Here is an 18,064-nt window from a genome sequence, read left to right on the forward strand (position 1 = left end):
GCTGCACAGAGTCACAGTAAGTGTGGCTGTGCAGCGGCTCCAGCCTCTCTTCCCACAGTCAGTCCCTAACCCCTGGTGGTGAACAGAGGAAGTGCACTTTTAGGCATTTTAACGTATGTTTCGGTTCAGCTCGGCTGAAAACAAAAGAACTCTTCATTCTTTTCAGGGGAACACGATTACTGAGCACAGCTTGTACTGTCGAGGGGATCGGAGGTGAAGCCAGCAGCCGGACGTTGGTTTGGAGTCTGCCGGCATTCCCGACTTCGTTCCAGCTAAACATCTCATTGTCAGCATCTGCTGCACAACACAAACCCTGTGAGGGCTGAGCAACAGTTTGTGGTTTATTTCAGCAGCACAGCTCAGCGTGACACCAACTTGCCTTCAATGACTATTTGAAGTTCTTTGAAATCCCCAGCGTTTGATGTCCATCTTTTTTTAAACAAAAAGGAAAGAAAAGTGTTTTTCTCTGCGTCCCTGTTCTGAATTTAAACACTCTGCTTGATGTTGTGCAGCCGGCAAAGAAAACTCCAATCAAGCTGTTAAAGCTGTTTGTTTCTTTGTGCTTTGTTGTTCTCTTTCTCCCTCTGCATTTCAGATTCTCCACCCCTCCATGGTATCTGCACGTCACAGCGGCCGCTCGTGTCTTCTTCTGTTCACTCGCTCTTTCTGTCTCTGTCTTCAGGATTTCCCCCTCCTGCGACTTGACGATGTGGTGGGCGATCAGTCAAACATCGTGGGCTTCTCCATGCTGAACATCAGCCATCCTTTCTACCTGGAGTTCATCAGGAGCCTCAACCTGTCCTGGAGGGAGGGCTGCGACGTCAGCCCATACCCGGGACCCGCGGTGAGACGGGACAGAGTACGACCCCGAGAGCGTCTCACCTCACCTCATCTACTGCCACACTATCAGAACCTTTAGAAGATATCCTCAGTGCTTAAAAGACTTCTTGTCTTTATTCAGCTTAAAGGTTCAAATGCAAATGTAGCTTTTAGAGAAGAAGCAAAAGCAGAAAGTCAGAAATGAATCGATGAAAGGTGTGAGTAGGCTTACTTTACACAAAAAAAGGCCGACGAACTTCAGCTGCTCACAGGTCCTCGAAACAGTGCCCATTATTCACACACAGTGAGACTGATGTCCTTTTGACACAGTTACTGAGCGGCGTGTCTTCGCCGTACACAGGATAACCTTCAGCCTCCTGCACAAATGTGGGTCACTGTGTCACAAGCCGCTCTTTGGTTCTGAGTTTAGTTTTCCTGAGATGAGCATTCAGTTCATTAGCAATATGTGATGTTAGCAAACGAAGTCAGCCAAGATCACGTCTGATCTATTTATCACCGTGAAGCGAGCCTCAACATCACAGAGGCGTTGGAAGCGTTGGCTGTAAGGTGTGCTGGAAGCACAGTGCTTCGGTCAGCCATGCCGTATTATTGCAGGATAGTAATACATGTGCTGCTCCTGAGAGGAGGAGCCTGAGCTGGTCCATGAGGTGGAGACATGCCCGATATACAGGGTGGGCCATTTATATGGATACACCGTAATAACATGGGAATGGTTGGTGATATTAAAGTCCTGTTTGTGGGACATTAGTATATGTGAGGGGGCAAACTCCTCAAGATGGGTGGTGACCATGGTGGCCATTTAGAAGTCGGCCATCTTGGATACAACTTTTGTTTTTTCAATAGGAAGAGGGTCATGTGACACATCAAACTTATTGGTAATGTCACAAGAAAAACAATGGTGTGCTTGGTTTCAACGTAACTTTATTCTTTCATGAGTTATTTACAAGTTTCTCTTTGTTCACAGCCATTGACATGTCGAAGAGGTTAACACGTGAGGAGCGGATCGAAATCGTGTTGCTATCTGGTGAACGCAGTAACCGGGTCATTGCAGCAGATTTCAATGCAAGACACCCTACGAGACCACCCATCTCCCATGCTACAGTTAGCAAACTGCTTGCTAAGTTTCGTGAAACTGGTTCAGTGTTGGATTTGCCAAAATGTGGACGCAAGAAAACTGTCACTAATGAAGAAACATCAGTGGCTGTCCTAGCTTCATTCAGCAAGAGCCCACAGCGTAGCACTCGCCGCATGTCACTGCAGAGTGGCATTAGTCGAACATCCCTTCGGCGGATATTAGCTACTCACAAAGGGCACCCTTACAAACTCCAGCTACTGCAGCATCTCAACGAGGATGACCCAGATCGGCACACAGAATTTGCAGAATGGGCAAAACAAAAATTGGAACAGGACCCTCAGTTCACGCAGAAGATTTTGTTCAGTGATGAGGCAAACTTTTATGTGAATGGTGAAGTTAACAAACAAAACCACCGCTATTGGTCTGACACTAACCCACATTGGATGGATCCCTCCAAGACTGTTGGAACAACAAAAGTGATGGTTTGGTGTGGTATGTGGGGTACAACGATAGTGGGTCCATTCTTCATCAATGGAAACCTCAAGGCCACTGGATATTTGAAATTGCTCCATGATGATGTGTTTCCCTCTTTATGCCCTGAAGCTGGCACGTTCCCTGAGTTTTTCCAGCAAGATGGTGCACCACCACATTATGGGTGCCAGGTCCGAGCATTCCTAGATGAACAGTTTCCTGGAAAGTGGATTGGTCGTCGTGGGCCAGTTGAATGGCCCCCAAGGTCTCCCGATCTGACCCCTTAGACTTTTATCTTTGGGGTCGTCTGAAGGCAGTTGTCTATGGTGTGAAGATACGAGATGTGCAGCACCTGAAACTACGGATACTGGATGCCTGTGCTGGCATTTCTCCTGCGGTGTTGCTATCAGTGTGTGAAGAGTGGGAGAAGAGGGTTGCATTGACAATCCAACACAATGGGCAGCACATTGAACACATTTTATAAGTGGTCAGAAACTTATAAATAACTCATGAAAGAATAAAGTTACGTTGAAACCAAGCACACCATTGTTTTTCTTGTGACATTACCAATAAGTTTGATGTGTCACATGGCCCTCTTCCTATTGAAAAAACAAAAGTTGTATCCAAGATGGCCGACTTCTAAATGGCCACCATGGTCACCACCCATCTTGAGGAGTTTGCCCCCTCACATATACTAATGTGCCACAAACAGGACTTTAATATCACCAACCATTCCCATGTTATTACGGTGTATCCATATAAATGGCCCACCCTGTAGTTGTAATTACCTGTTCCAGTCTGGAGACCTGGAGGAGCAGCCTGCCTGATCTGAACCCGTCCATAAGAACACCCGTCTTCCTCTACAGGAGCTGAGCTGTAGGCTGACTCACTACATGGTGCTCAGATGGATCAGGTGGACCCCCACATTTGTGCAGAGGACAGTAGATCTCTGTGCTAACTACCAACCCGACACAGGAAAGAAAGAAGTCAGTAAAGAGTAAGATTATTGAAAAAACGCTTCCGTCTAATGACCAAGCTTCTCTTGCACGTGGAGAAAAGGCCGGCACAGACACAAATCCTGATGTTTGTGAAGTGTTAGCTTGCCCTTTGCTGTGCCACAGCCACAGAATATTTCAATGTCACTGCTCGACATAATGAAGCAGCTAAATTATGATCCTGGGATAATGATTTATACCTCAGGATGATTAGAGGTGTTAATCAGCAGATCAAGGTGTGATATTTAGAGATGCTAAGGTAAGTAAATCATCTACAGCAGGTTCAGCCCGGAGAGCGTTTTCATCTGTCACTGTGTCTGCGTCTTTGTCCTGATCCATAATAAATAGACACATCAGGGCAAATCTGTCCCATCAGAGCGCTTTGTCTCATCTGCAGCTCTGATATCAGCAGAGTGATAAGGCCAACTTTAATAAAGATAACAGTAATGACAATAACGAGTTCGCCTCAGTCACTGCAAACAGCATCGTATCTCCAGGGTTATTACTCATATCTATTCACTTAAAGTGCCGGATGGATTTCATGATGAACTTTGTGATTGGGATGTTTATGGATGTTACTGAACAGAAAAGAAGAAAAGTTTCCATCTGAAATGACACAAAGTGAGATTTTACACCTGAAGTTTGTTTTCAGGACAAACTGAAGCCCAAAGCAAACATGACACGATCTGATCATTGTTTCTATGCTATACTTAAGTAGCACTGTACTTACTACTTACGATTCATTTCTTGATTCATGAAATGAACTAACAGTTAATTAGGATACAAAGCAACGCATCGAGCAGCTCAGCAACACCAACACCAACAGACCTGAGAGACCACAGAGTCATTTATTTCACAGAGGACCTCTGGAGGAGGCTCACAGGTCTGCAACCAGGAAACGCCTTCATGGATGGAAACACAGGATATACAATAGGATCAGACTTAAAAGCATCTAAGAGCTGTACAGGTGGAAACCCTAACCTCTTAGTGTCCACTAACAGAGCAGCTTTTCAGTTACTCACAACCAAACTGGAGGCAGAGACCCCCACCAACGAGCATAACTGACGGAGACACAGCAGAGTGTAGCAGGTGTAGAAACATCGGTCCATCTGTAGATTTTAGATTTGATTAGTTTGGTCACTTATGTTTTTTTCTGAATTTTAGAATTACATTCAAAAACTGGTGTTTTGGACTAACTGTTAACCCCTCGTTGCCTACAGTAACCCCTCGTTACCTACAGTAACATCTTCTTACCTACAGTAACCCCTCCTTACCTGCAGTAACACGTTACCTGCAAAAACCCCTTCTTACCTGCAGTAACCCCTCCTTACCTGCCGTAACACCTCGTTACCTGCCGTAACACCTCGTTACCTACAGTAACCCCTCGTTGCCTACCGTAACCCCTCCTTACCTGCAGTAACCCCTCCTTACCTACCGTAATCCCTCCTTACCTGCAGTAACACCTCGTTACCTACAGTAACACCTCGTTACCTACAGTAACCCCTCGTTGCCAACAGTAAACCCTCCTTACCTACAGTAATCCCTCGTTGCCTACAGTAACCCCTCCTTACCTGCAGTAACCCCTCCTTACCTACAGTAACCCCTCCTTACCTACCGTAACCCCTCCTTACCTGCAGTAACCCCTCCTTACCTGCAGTAACACCTCCTTACCTACAGTAGCCCCTCCTTACCTACAGTAGCCCCTCCTTACCTACCGTAACCCCTCCTTACCTGCAGTAACCCCTCCTTACCTATAGTAACCCCTCCTTACCTGCAGTAACACCTCCTTACCTGCAGTAACACCTCGTTACCTACAGTAACACCTCGTTACCTACAGTAACCCCTCGTTGCCAACAGTAACCCCTCCTTACCTACAGTAATCCCTCGTTGCCAACAGTAACCCCTCCTTACCTACAGTAATCCCTCGTTGCCTACAGTAACCCCTTCTTACCTACCGTAACCCCTCCTTACCTGCAGTAACCCCTCCTTACCTGCAGTAACCCCTCCTTACCCACCGTAACCCCTCCTTACCTGCAGTAACCCCTCCTTACCTATAGTAACCCCTCCTTACCTGCAGTAACACCTCCTTACCTGCAGTAACACCTCGTTACCTACAGTAACACCTCGTTACCTACAGTAACCCCTCGTTGCCAACAGTAACCCCTCCTTACCTACAGTAATCCCTCGTTGCCAACAGTAACCCCTCCTTACCTACAGTAATCCCTCGTTGCCTACAGTAACCCCTTCTTACCTACCGTAACCCCTACTTACCTACCGTAACCCCTCCTTACCTACCGTAACCCCTCCTTACCTGCAGTAACCCCTCCTTGCCTACCGTAACCCCTATTTACCTACAGTAACCCCTCCTTACCTGCAAAAACCCCTTCTTACCTGCAGTAACCCCTCCTTACCTGCCGTAACACCTCGTTACCTGCAGTAACCCCTTCTTACCTGCAGCAACCCCTCCTTACCTGCCGTAATCCCTCGTTGCCTACAGTAACCCCTTCTTACCTACCGTAGCCCCTCCTTACCTGCAGTAACACCTCGTTACCTACAGTAACCCCTACTTACCTACAGTAACCCCTCCTTACCTGCAACAACCCCTTCTTACCTACAGTAACCCCTCCTTACCTGCCGTAACACCTCGTTACCTACCGTAACCCCTACTTACCTACAGTAACCCCTCCTTACCTGCAACAACCCCTTCTTACCTGCAGTAACCCCTCCTTACCTACCTTAACACCTCGTTACCTACCGTAACCCCTACTTACCTACAGTAACCCCTCCTTACCTGCAACAACCCCTTCTTACCTGCAGTAACCCCTCCTTACCTACAGTAACCCCTCCTTACCTACCTTAACACCTCGTTACCTACCGTAACCCCTACTTACCTACAGTAACCCCTCCTTACCTGCAACAACCCCTTCTTACCTGCAGTAACCCCTCCTTACCTACAGTAACCCCTCCTTACCTACCTTAACACCTCGTTACCTGCAGTAACCCCTCCTTACCTACAGTAACCCCTCCTTACCTGCAGTAACCCCTCCTTACCTACAGTAACCCCTCCTTACCTGCAGTAACACCTCATTACCTACAGTAACCCCTCGTTGCCAACAGTAACCCCTCCTTACCTACAGTAATCCCTCCTTGCCTACAGTAACCCCTTCTTACCTACCGTAACCCCTCCTTACCTGCAGTAACTCCTCGTTACCTACAGTAACCCCTCCTTGCCTACAGTAACACCTCGTTACCTGCAGTAACCCCTCGTTGCCTACAGTAACCCCTCCTTACCTACCGTAATCCCTCCTTACCTGCAGTAACACCTCGTTACCTACAGTAACACCTCGTTACCTACAGTAACCCCTCCTTACCTGCAGTAACCCCTCCTTACCTGCAGTAACACCTCGTTACCTACAGTAACCCCTCCTTACCTACCGTAACCCCTATTTACCTACAGTAACCCCTCCTTACCTGCAAAAACCCCTTCTTACCTGCAGTAACCCCTCCTTACCTGCCGTAACACCTCGTTACCTGCAGTAACCCCTTCTTACCTGCAGCAACCCCTCCTTACCTGCCGTAACACCTCGTTACCTGCAGTAACCCCTCCTTACCTGCAAAAACTCCTTCTTACCTACAGTAACCCCTCCTTACCTACCGTAACCCCTCCTTACCTGCCGTAACCCCTCCTTACCTGCCGTAACCCCTCCTTACCTACCGTAACCCCTCCTTACCTGCAGTAACCCCTCCTTACCTACCGTAACCCCTATTTACCTACAGTAACCCCTCCTTACCTGCAAAAACCCCTTCTTACCTGCAGTAACCCCTCCTTACCTGCCGTAACACCTCGTTACCTGCAGTAACCCCTTCTTACCTGCAGCAACCCCTCCTTACCTGCCGTAACACCTCGTTACCTGCAGTAACCCCTCCTTACCTGCAAAAACCCCTTCTTACCTGCAGTAACCCCTCCTTACCTGCCGTAACACCTCGTTACCTGCCGTAACACCTCGTTACCTACAGTAACCCCTCGTTGCCTACCGTAACCCCTCCTTACCTGCAGTAACCCCTCCTTACCTACCGTAATCCCTCCTTACCTGCAGTAACACCTCGTTACCTACAGTAACACCTCGTTACCTGCCGTAACACCTCGTTACCTACAGTAACCCCTCGTTGCCTACCGTAACCCCTCCTTACCTGCAGTAACCCCTCCTTACCTACCGTAATCCCTCCTTACCTGCAGTAACACCTCGTTACCTACAGTAACCCCTCGTTGCCAACAGTAAACCCTCCTTACCTACAGTAATCCCTCGTTGCCTACAGTAACCCCTCCTTACCTGCAGTAACCCCTCCTTACCTACAGTAACCCCTCCTTACCTGCAGTAACCCCTCCTTACCTGCAGTAACACCTCCTTACCTACCGTAATCCCTCCTTACCTGCAGTAACACCTCGTTACCTACAGTAACACCTCGTTACCTGCCGTAACACCTCGTTACCTACAGTAACCCCTCGTTGCCTACCGTAACCCCTCCTTACCTGCAGTAACCCCTCCTTACCTACCGTAATCCCTCCTTACCTGCAGTAACACCTCGTTACCTACAGTAACCCCTCGTTGCCAACAGTAAACCCTCCTTACCTACAGTAATCCCTCGTTGCCTACAGTAACCCCTCCTTACCTGCAGTAACCCCTCCTTACCTACAGTAACCCCTCCTTACCTGCAGTAACCCCTCCTTACCTACAGTAACCCCTCCTTACCTACCGTAACCCCTCCTTACCTACCGTAACCCCTCCTTACCTGCAGTAACCCCTCCTTACCTGCAGTAACACCTCGTTACCTGCAGTAACACCTCCTTACCTACAGTAGCCCCTCCTTACCTACAGTAGCCCCTCCTTACCTACCGTAACCCCTCCTTACCTGCAGTAACACCTCCTTACCTGCAGTAACACCTCGTTACCTACAGTAACACCTCGTTACCTACAGTAACCCCTCGTTGCCAACAGTAACCCCTCCTTACCTACAGTAATCCCTCGTTGCCAACAGTAACCCCTCCTTACCTACAGTAATCCCTCGTTGCCTACAGTAACCCCTTCTTACCTACCGTAACCCCTCCTTACCTGCAGTAACCCCTCCTTACCTGCAGTAACCCCTCCTTACCTGCAGTAACATCTCGTTACCTACAGTAACACCTCGTTACCTACAGTAACCCCTCCTTACCTGCAGTAACCCCTCCTTACCCACCGTAACCCCTACTTACCTACCGTAACCCCTCCTTACCTGCAAAAACTCCTTCTTACCTACAGTAACCCCTCCTTACCTACCGTAACCCCTCCTTACCTACCGTAACCCCTCCTTACCTGCAGTAACCCCTCCTTACCTACCGTAACCCCTATTTACCTACAGTAACCCCTCCTTACCTGCAAAAACCCCTTCTTACCTGCAGTAACCCCTCCTTACCTGCCGTAACACCTCGTTACCTGCAGTAACCCCTTCTTACCTGCAGCAACCCCTCCTTACCTGCCGTAACACCTCGTTACCTGCAGTAACCCCTCCTTACCTACCGTAACCCCTATTTACCTACAGTAACCCCTCCTTACCTGCAAAAACCCCTTCTTACCTGCAGTAACCCCTCCTTACCTGCCGTAACACCTCGTTACCTGCAGTAACCCCTTCTTACCTGCAGCAACCCCTCCTTACCTGCCGTAACACCTCGTTACCTGCAGTAACCCCTTACTTACCTGCAAAAGCCCCTTCTTACCTGCAGTAACCCCTCCTTACCTGCCGTAACACCTCGTTACCTGCCGTAACACCTCGTTACCTGCAGTAACCCCTTCTTATCTGCAGTAACACCTCCTTACCTACCGTAACCCCTCCTTACCTGCAGTAACCCCTTCTTACCTACAGTAACCCCTCGTTACCTGCAATAACACCTTGTTACCTACAGTAACCGCTCGTTGCCTACAGTAACCCCTCCTTACCTACAGTAACACCTGGACTGAAAGCTGTACTGAGTCTGTACTTCAGTCACATCTGGAATCTTTGACCCTGTGATGGAGGTCAGAGCCAAAGCTACAAATAATGAGTCCAAACACTTAGAATCACTTGTGCCGGCATATCGGTTACAGCCCGGTGTCTCCTCAGTAAAGTTATGGTCCATGTTGGAGGAGGCGGAGCAAACCGAGGGACTGGGAGTCACCAGAACTCTTCTCTCTTCCTGCCTCTGATTTCACTTCGTCTATCTGTCTCTCTTCAGTCTGTAATTAGTTATTGTCATCCAGCCCTGAAACTATCGACTCGGAGAGAACTCCAATCACACTCGGTCATACATCCGTCTTCTTTATCAGCCGCTGACAGACTGTGCCGCTCTGCCTCCGTACAATTTGTCTGATTCCCTCAGAGTGTCAGTTTGATTGACAACTGACCAAACAGACCAGAACGTCAGACTGTGATAGGATCACTGAGTCGATCGCTGAGCCCAGCGCTGAGAGCCGCTGATAGCAGGAGGGCTTTAATTTTCCTCTTCTTGCTATCAATACCCCGGCGCCTTCAGCTGTAGGAGCACCAACAAACACACAAACACAGCTTTTTATTCTTGTTTCTGGGAGTTTTTGTTGTTGTGCAGCTTTGTGGGCTGCAGTGGGGAATGTGGAGGAGAGCATGCTGAATGAACAGGACACATGCAGCAGACTGTTCTTGATGTTATTCTGATCTCAGCTTTTAAGCTCTTAACTTCACCCAGTACTCTTGATGGCTAATAGGAGTTCAATCACACTACAGTACTGTGCAAAAGTCTTAAGTCACCATTCATTTCTTTAGATTTTGCAGGAAACCTGGAGATTGGTTCATTATAACATATGCAAACATACATGGAATAATAATAGGCAAGAACAGAGTTTGAATATTGGTGTGAGCAGCTTCATCCCTCAGCTCAGTGTGAACTCTGAGGCTTCAGAGGCTTAACGGACAGAAACAAATGGTCAGGCACCAGGACTGGACCGAAAGACGAACTTTGAAAGACCGTCAGAAAGCTGAAGAACTGTTGCTCAAGAACATTCTGCTTTTTGGAAGCAAAATATGAGCAAGCAAGCTACCTCCTGAACGGCGTGATGTCAGAACTCTGTGACTCATGTGCATCAGACAGTCAGATGCATTAAAACCAACAGAGTGCAGATGTACCGGCATCCTCCGTCATCACCCGTCTTCATTTACATGAATACAGTTGGGTGATGGACAGTTGCTTTTGTGAAGGGCGAGTCCAGATCTGTGCATATCACTCATATGGTTCAAATGTGAAACACATTAGGAAGATGCTCTCGTAGAGGCCGAGCTGCAGAGATCATTCACGAGTCTCGGACTGAGAGCGACACATTTGTGTCCGGCTGGGAGAAGCAGCTGTGACTGGTTAGTCTCTCAGAGTAAAACGGCGCACTGATGGAAGTCGTCGTATTTATTCCTCACAGAGACGGAAAAGTCCGAGCACACAGGCAGCTCCTCCACTGTGACATCAGAGCGCTCTGCTGTGTCAGTTATTGAGCTCATTCATGCTTTAATGTTTTTACCCGTGTCTGTCTCAGCTGTCGTCAGCACTGATGTTCGACGCCGTTCACGTGGTGGTGAGCGCCGTGCGAGAGCTGAACCGCAGTCAGGAGATCGGCGTGAAGCCGCTGAGCTGCACCTCCCCGCTCATCTGGCAGCACGGCACCAGCCTCATGAACTACCTGCGCATGGTAAACACACACAGACACACCTCACGCATTATCAGAGGAGGCCCACAGACATCTCACAGAAAGGCATTATGGGTAATGTAGGGATAAAGGGCTCACAGTTTACTGTCGTCTCAGCAGCAGCGAGCGCAGCTCTTCTTCTTCTGCTTCCATTCACTGAACAGGCCAAAGGATGGAAGTGCTAACAGCAGTGTTTCCTTTTTCAATGGAACCAGTTTAAAAAGCTCAGACACTGGAGGATGTCTACCAGCCAGTACAGCAGCACGCTGGTTTCACCTCTGTGCTGGTGTAGGTTTGGTTCCCATGCAGCCGTGTGGTCTCTGACATTTTAGCTTTTTAAAAGCTTTGAAAGCTGTTTTTTCCAAATAGGCAGGAACTCAATAGGAGGCGTGAACTTGATGTAGGTGGGTGTGGATGCTGCTGGTATGAAACAGTTCATATTTCAGTGGAAACATTGGCAGGGATTTGAGCTCGCAGCAGGAGTGTTCAGCACTGCAGCATTTGGAGGACTTGTTGATTTTTACACGGTGAGCTGCTGCAGAGCTGCACTCGTGGAAGGAGGCCTCCTCCCTCCTTCCTTCTTTCATTTTCATGTCCATTTGATTTATTCCTGTCTTCCTCTTCCCCCGTCTTTGTCTGTCTGCCACTTCTTGTTTTTTCCATCCTCTGAGGATGCCGCTCCCTCTCTCCATTTGTTTTGCTTGCTCTCCGAGCATCACTTCATCATCTCTGCACTGAGCCTGGCAGCAACCAGAGACCCCGCTCCCTCTCCCCGTCTCTCTCGCCACATTGTTTTTGGGATGTAATTCATCTTGAGTTGTGCGCACGCACACACACACAGGCACACACACAGACACACACTCACACTCGTTCATACTGTATGTGCACTCGATTACACATAACTCACATAAACTAAGGAACAAAATGCATGCTTGGCTGCACATCTCTCACACTTATTTGCACATTCCTGCAAACACACAAACACACACACACACACACCAGCAGCAGCGTCACTGATCTGATGAACTGTCTGTCTTTCCTGTTGTCTCAGTTTCTATTTCCAGTGTGTGTGTGAGCTTGTACTGATATCTTTGTGGGGACCAAAATCCCAGTTCCCATGAGCTTAAAGGCATGTTTGAGACTCAAAGTGTGGTTTTAGTGTCAGGGTTACATTTAGGTTATGGTTATGGTTAGGCTCGGGGTTAGCATTCATTGATGGTTAAGGTTAGCAGCTTGGGAAAGCATTATTTCAATGAGATGTCCCACAAAGATATGAAAACATGTGTGTGTGTGTCAGATTAAAGTGCAGCCTGTAATAAAGCTTCACATTGAGCTGCTGTAAACATCTTTCCCAGATATTCTGCATCCTTAACGGGAACGCCAACGTTTATCTGTCTGTTGTTCCGTATAAAGATGCCGAGTGTCATCACGGCTGGTGAGCTAGCTGCTAACAAGAACATCCTGCCGCTCTCTGTGCAGCTAAACCAGCTAACAGTTTATTGGAGAGAGAGTCCAGGGTGTGAAGCTCTCTCACCCTCAGGTTAGCACTGACAGGACGATTTGCAGTCAGTCCATGCAAAGACTGTATATAAAAGATGACTGTAGCCTTTGGGTCTGAATAGTGAAGCTGATGTGGAAGTGCCTTATACCTGCACTGGCTGTAAAAAGAAGTGTACGGCTCACTGATTTATGGCCTCCATAAGCGCTGTCCTAATGAGTCAACGAGCTCGTTTGCTAGTTTGAAGTCTTACTGAGTGCAGACATTAAGGTCCTCTTTCACTAAAACAGATGATAAAGCAGGTCATGCTTCAGGGTGGGGCACGTGGTTAATTTTCCCACCAGGAGAAACCGCACTGATGAGCTGAACTCAGTATTAATTTCACCTCTTTAAACTTAAATTAGCCGCCCTGCCTCAGGGCGTGTTACCTCATGATGACACGTGACCACCTTAGGTGCCCGTCACAAAGACGGTGACATCAGCGGGTGATGTCACTGGAGCTTCATGCTGTTCTTTACATGTCATTATCAATCAGGAAATAGATGTGTTTTTATTTTCCTTCTTATTCTTCAAATTGAAGCTGAGTAGAATTAAAAGTAGACTAACGTTTGTTTTCCATCTACTGATATTATCTTATTATTACATTAATATAGCACAACGTTCAGTTAGCTTTGCACCGCACCTAGCTAACCTGCTAACCTGTTCTTTGGTGTTTGCCCGTGTGTCATCAGGTGGAGTACGACGGTCTGACGGGTCACATCGAGTTCAACAGCAAAGGCCAGAGGACCAATTACACCCTGAAGATCCTGGAGAAACACCCTGCAGGCCATAAAGAGGTCAGAGGTCAAATAGGGTCAAGTGGGGAGCAGACAGGAAAGAGATTAGGTCATCATTCAGCCGCAGAGATGTAAATTTGTGCCTTAAGATCAGGCGGGTGGATGAGCGTGGATGTTCTATGCCGTGACCTTAAAAGTCATGCAGGATGCGCCGTCTGCTCCGCAGTAAACCCTTCTCTCATTCGTTGATAAAATCAATGCAAACCAATTTTTTCCTGAAGGCCTCAGCGCGCGTTTACGACCTCATACATATATTAAAAGGTTGCAGATCAATGGAGGTCAGCCTGGGGTCAGGTGGGCTCGTGTACCAGGGGTGAAGCTTCCCGTGAGAAGTAACGAGACAGCGCGTGATTTACGCAGCAGCTCAAACACAAGAGCGCGCTCGTGCTCCCCGGAGGATGAGCCGCTCCTTCGATAAGGTCGTTGCTTCGGGCTGCTCTGCTTCCTGCATCGTATCCAAATTGATTTTCATCCTGATAGATCTGCTGCTCTCGCTAACTCTGACCTGACCTTATTTACTCTGTGGCATCTACTGAGGTCCAGATTCATGCATTCTAGTCAAATCCATTTAAGTCTGCTTCACATTTTCAGGAGCCGAATGGATTCACACAGTTACCTCAGGACTGTGCTGCTGTTATAGTCATTAAAAGAAGGCAGCGGGTTGGACATTATCCATATTTCTAGTTTAATCATGAAACAATCAAGTTATTCTTTGACACAGTTTGGTCCATAATCAGCTGGACACACACATGTTTGTAGTTTTGTCTCTGCACTGCACCACACTGGACTGAAATCAAACAAAAGTGCAGACTTTCAGCTGTAATTCGAGAGTCTGTGTTTGTGTTTTTAGCTTCTCACTGTAACTTTAAGAATGTGGTCCAGGAGGTCACCAGGCGGCAGTGAGGTCCAAAGGAAGGAAAGCACGAGCAGTTTGAAACACCTGAAAGACACCTGAGGTGCACGAGAACCACTGAAACACTGAGAAGCTCTAACTATCAGCTGAGCCTCGGGGTGTGTTTGTTTGTGGAACCCAAGGAGCCAGAAATGGATGTCGATGTCAGACTTAACAGGATTGAGGATATCCCCGTTCCTGCAAATCAGAGTTGAGTTTAAAGCTGTCTGAAGCCTGAGCCGGGGCTTACACGGATCACTTATACTCTCCTCACTATTTCACTGTAACAGTTTGTATGAATATTCAGTGATATGAGCACACTTCCCCTTTAATGCAACCTTACGCTTGTGTAGCTTCAGGTTCAGGTATCAAAGCAGCCTCATCCAGGTGGGCTTCCCAGACTAGGCCAGGATACTGTGTGCTTGCAGCAGGAGCAGCGTTGGAATGAAACGCTGCACGGCTCTTTAGTATTAATGTCATGGTGGAAATCCTGCGTGATGACCCTCAGCAAATGTTTTTCAGGGGTAAACAAAGCAAAGGCAAAGAAACGGCAGTAAGATAGATGAGACATGCTGGACGTGAATTAAAGCCGAGAGGACGGAGGCGTGCGGATGGAGACGGGAGTGGTGCCCGCTCTCCATCAGCCAGTCCTCTGGGTGACAGCTCGTCTCCTTACAGCTAAAACATGCACAGCAGCGGGCGAGAGGTCGGCTAAGGTCGGGAGTTTGGGAGATGGGATAGGATTGGCGTGAGGTCAGCGGGTAAGGTGTTTACAAGCTTATTTAACCCAGAGGACGAGGTGGGAGGAGCCAGATCCTCCTCTATTGATCCCAGCATTGATCCTGCAGCAGCAGTGTTCAGCTCCCTCTTACTCCTCGTGTTTTATTATCCCAGACTGGTTTTTAATCCTTCCTCTCTGGGTCGTCTTTGTCGTCCAACTCGTCTGTTATGGAGACGTAACAGACGAGTGAGCACTCGCAGGTTTGTCTTTGACAATGTTCGACCGCAAACACGTCATCGAACAATCCGTGTGTCGTGATTTATTTGTTTTCAAAGTCAAGCCGACTGTAAGAGAAAAGTCGTCTGCAGGATTGAACAAATGGAAACTGGAGCAGTGAATTCTGTAACCTTAACCAACTGTCACACAGCCTGTGACCTTTAACCTACGGTGCTTATGCAACATCTCCTGACTTGATAGAAAGAAAAGCGCCTAAAAGCAGACAGACACGCTGGTGATGTCATCAGACGTGTAATGGAGGCCCAGTCTTTGGAAGAGCGTCGGCCTTTTTCTGGTCTGAACTTTGACCCTGACAGAAACACTTTTCCTCCCGTCCTCAGTCTGTTTGTTTCTGCTTCTAACTCCTCTCTCGCCCCTCCTTTAGATTGGCATTTGGTACTCCAACAACACGCTGGCCATGAACTCCACCTCCCTGGACCTCAACGCATCAGAGACGCTGGCCAACAAGTCGCTCGTCGTCACCACAATACTGGTGAGCCTTTCATATCTGATTGTGACAAAGCGTCTGTGGTTGGTGGACCTGCTGCTCTGAGCCGCCTCTTCCTCTCTGACAGGAAAACCCTTACGTGATGCGCAAGTCCAACTACCAGGAGTACCAGGGCAACGATCAGTACGAGGGCTTCTGCGTGGACATGCTGCGGGAGCTGGCGGACATCCTGAAGTTCTCCTTTAAGATTAAGCTGGTGGACGACGGGCTGTACGGAGCGCCAGAGCCCAACGGCAGCTGGACCGGCATGGTGGGGGAGCTCATCAACAGGGTGAGTGAAGGAGGAGGAGCTTAAATTACATACAAGCTTCAGCCTTAAAATCACTTTGTTCCAAGAATTTAAATCAAATAGTGCTGAGGATGAAAACCAACACGCTCCTGTAAAGCTGTTATTTACTTTGTGTGTTCATTCAAAAATGAGCAGCGATGAACGGTCTTTACTGCCAGTGTTGGGGAGGATACATGTACCAGCATTACGTATTAAACATACAAAATATGAGTAACTGTTACAGTTACTGCTTAAATAAGTGGTAATTAGAATACAGTTAGAATACAGCAGTGCACGGGCAGGAATGCATCTCTTAATTGGAATTTCCCACACCACTTCACATTTAAAGAAGGAAGCGTGCAATGCAAACTCTGTTTGTCAGCAACCAGGCTGCTCTCAGTGTCAAAAGACTCCAACCCAAAGAAACATCTGGAAGTATGTTTTTTTGACGTTAGCCTACTGCAAACAGCTTGTTTTAGTTGTGGTAGCTACCTGGGTTATGTGCCCCTTCAGTATCTTCGATGTACTATTGCTGTGTGATTTATTACTATTACTGAAGGCAGCATTACAACCTGCTAGCTCATCATGTTTGGTTCTGAAAGCAGACAGAAAACATATCACTGATACAGAAATAGTTTTCTATTCGAGATCGCTGCAAAAAGTGCAGCCTTACCTAACGTCCACCCTACTGTTACTCATTTATATTAAGATTTAAACATCTAGTTGCTATTGCTTTCAGAACTGCACATGATTAGTTGCAGCTAGCAGGTTGTTAATGCTAACCATCAAGTCTAACAGTCTATGAACTAACCTCAGCTAACGCCAGCTAACCATGTTAGCTTGGTGTTGAGTAACCTTCAGTAATAGTAATAAATCACACAGCAATAGGACATTCATGTAGTTGTAAAAAGCATGATAATATATTAAGTAATCCAAAGTATTCAGAATACGTTACTCTCACTGAGTAACGTAACGGAATACGTTACAAAATACATTTTGGGGCATGTAATCTGTAATCTGTAGTGGGATACATTTTAAAAGTAACCTTCCCAGCACTGATTACTACAGACCAGCAGACTCAGTACACCACTCAGTCTGTGAGGAAGCTGATCATTTCAAACTTCAAGCGTTTAAAAGCGTCACAGTCCAGATGTTCTCCAGCTGCAGAGCAGTGCTGCATGTAGAACATCTGCAGCTGGAGGTCATCTGGTTCAAGTGACAGCAGCACATTGTGCCAACACACACACACACACACACACACACACACACACACACACACACACTTGTCTTTGTATCTTAGTGAGGACATCTAATTGACCTAATGGTTCCCCTAGCTGTGTACCCTGACCCTGACCATAACCTAACTGCAACCCTGTCACTAAAACCACATTCTGAGTCTCAAACATGCACTTTGTCCCCACAAAGATATGTAAACATGGTACACACACACACTATCTGTAGCCAGGGACGCCAAAAATATTAAAAATCACAAATGCTTCATCTCTCTCTCTGTTGCTCTTTAACTCAGTGTAAACCCTCCCACTGCACACGCACACACACACACACACACACACACACACACACACACACACACACACACACACACACACAGACAAGCGCACACACGAGGCCCAGGAGTCTGATGAAAGTGGGTGAAATTCGTTTAACAAGTGTCTACTCGTTAATCAATTAAGTGTTAATTAAGGAGCAGGAGGTGTCTGGGGTCCAGATAAACGCTCCTGCATGGATCCACTCTGTTGACTCAAACTGTAATGAGATTATCTTTCACCCGCCAAGGTGAACTTCAGCTTCAGCAGTCGCTACTGCAAACAGAAAAACTTCCACCAAAAGGAAACACGAGTGTTCACGTTTGCATTGACAACAGAGTCAATGAGATTAAAGGCTTTTGAATAAATGTGGGCTCGTGCACCCACAGACAATCTGTGCACGTGCTCACAGACTGCAC

General features: G+C 47.5%; 1 protein-coding gene across 2 annotated transcripts in view; it reads left to right on the top strand.

The window, feature by feature from the left end:
• Positions 1-18,064, top strand: part of LOC134624235 (glutamate receptor ionotropic, kainate 5-like) — a 205,449-nt gene that overhangs the window by 157,994 nt on the left and 29,391 nt on the right. For both annotated transcript variants that reach the window (XM_063469197.1, XM_063469198.1), the window contains 5 exons: positions 683-844; positions 10,950-11,102; positions 13,329-13,433; positions 15,708-15,815; positions 15,898-16,101. In XM_063469197.1, coding sequence (XP_063325267.1) covers positions 683-844; positions 10,950-11,102; positions 13,329-13,433; positions 15,708-15,815; positions 15,898-16,101 — 732 coding nt within the window. The remainder of the gene's footprint in view (positions 1-682; positions 845-10,949; positions 11,103-13,328; positions 13,434-15,707; positions 15,816-15,897; positions 16,102-18,064) is intronic.

This window comes from Pelmatolapia mariae, linkage group LG3_W, assembly GCF_036321145.2.
Source record: "Pelmatolapia mariae isolate MD_Pm_ZW linkage group LG3_W, Pm_UMD_F_2, whole genome shotgun sequence".
NCBI classification, from domain to species: domain Eukaryota; kingdom Metazoa; phylum Chordata; class Actinopteri; order Cichliformes; family Cichlidae; genus Pelmatolapia; species Pelmatolapia mariae.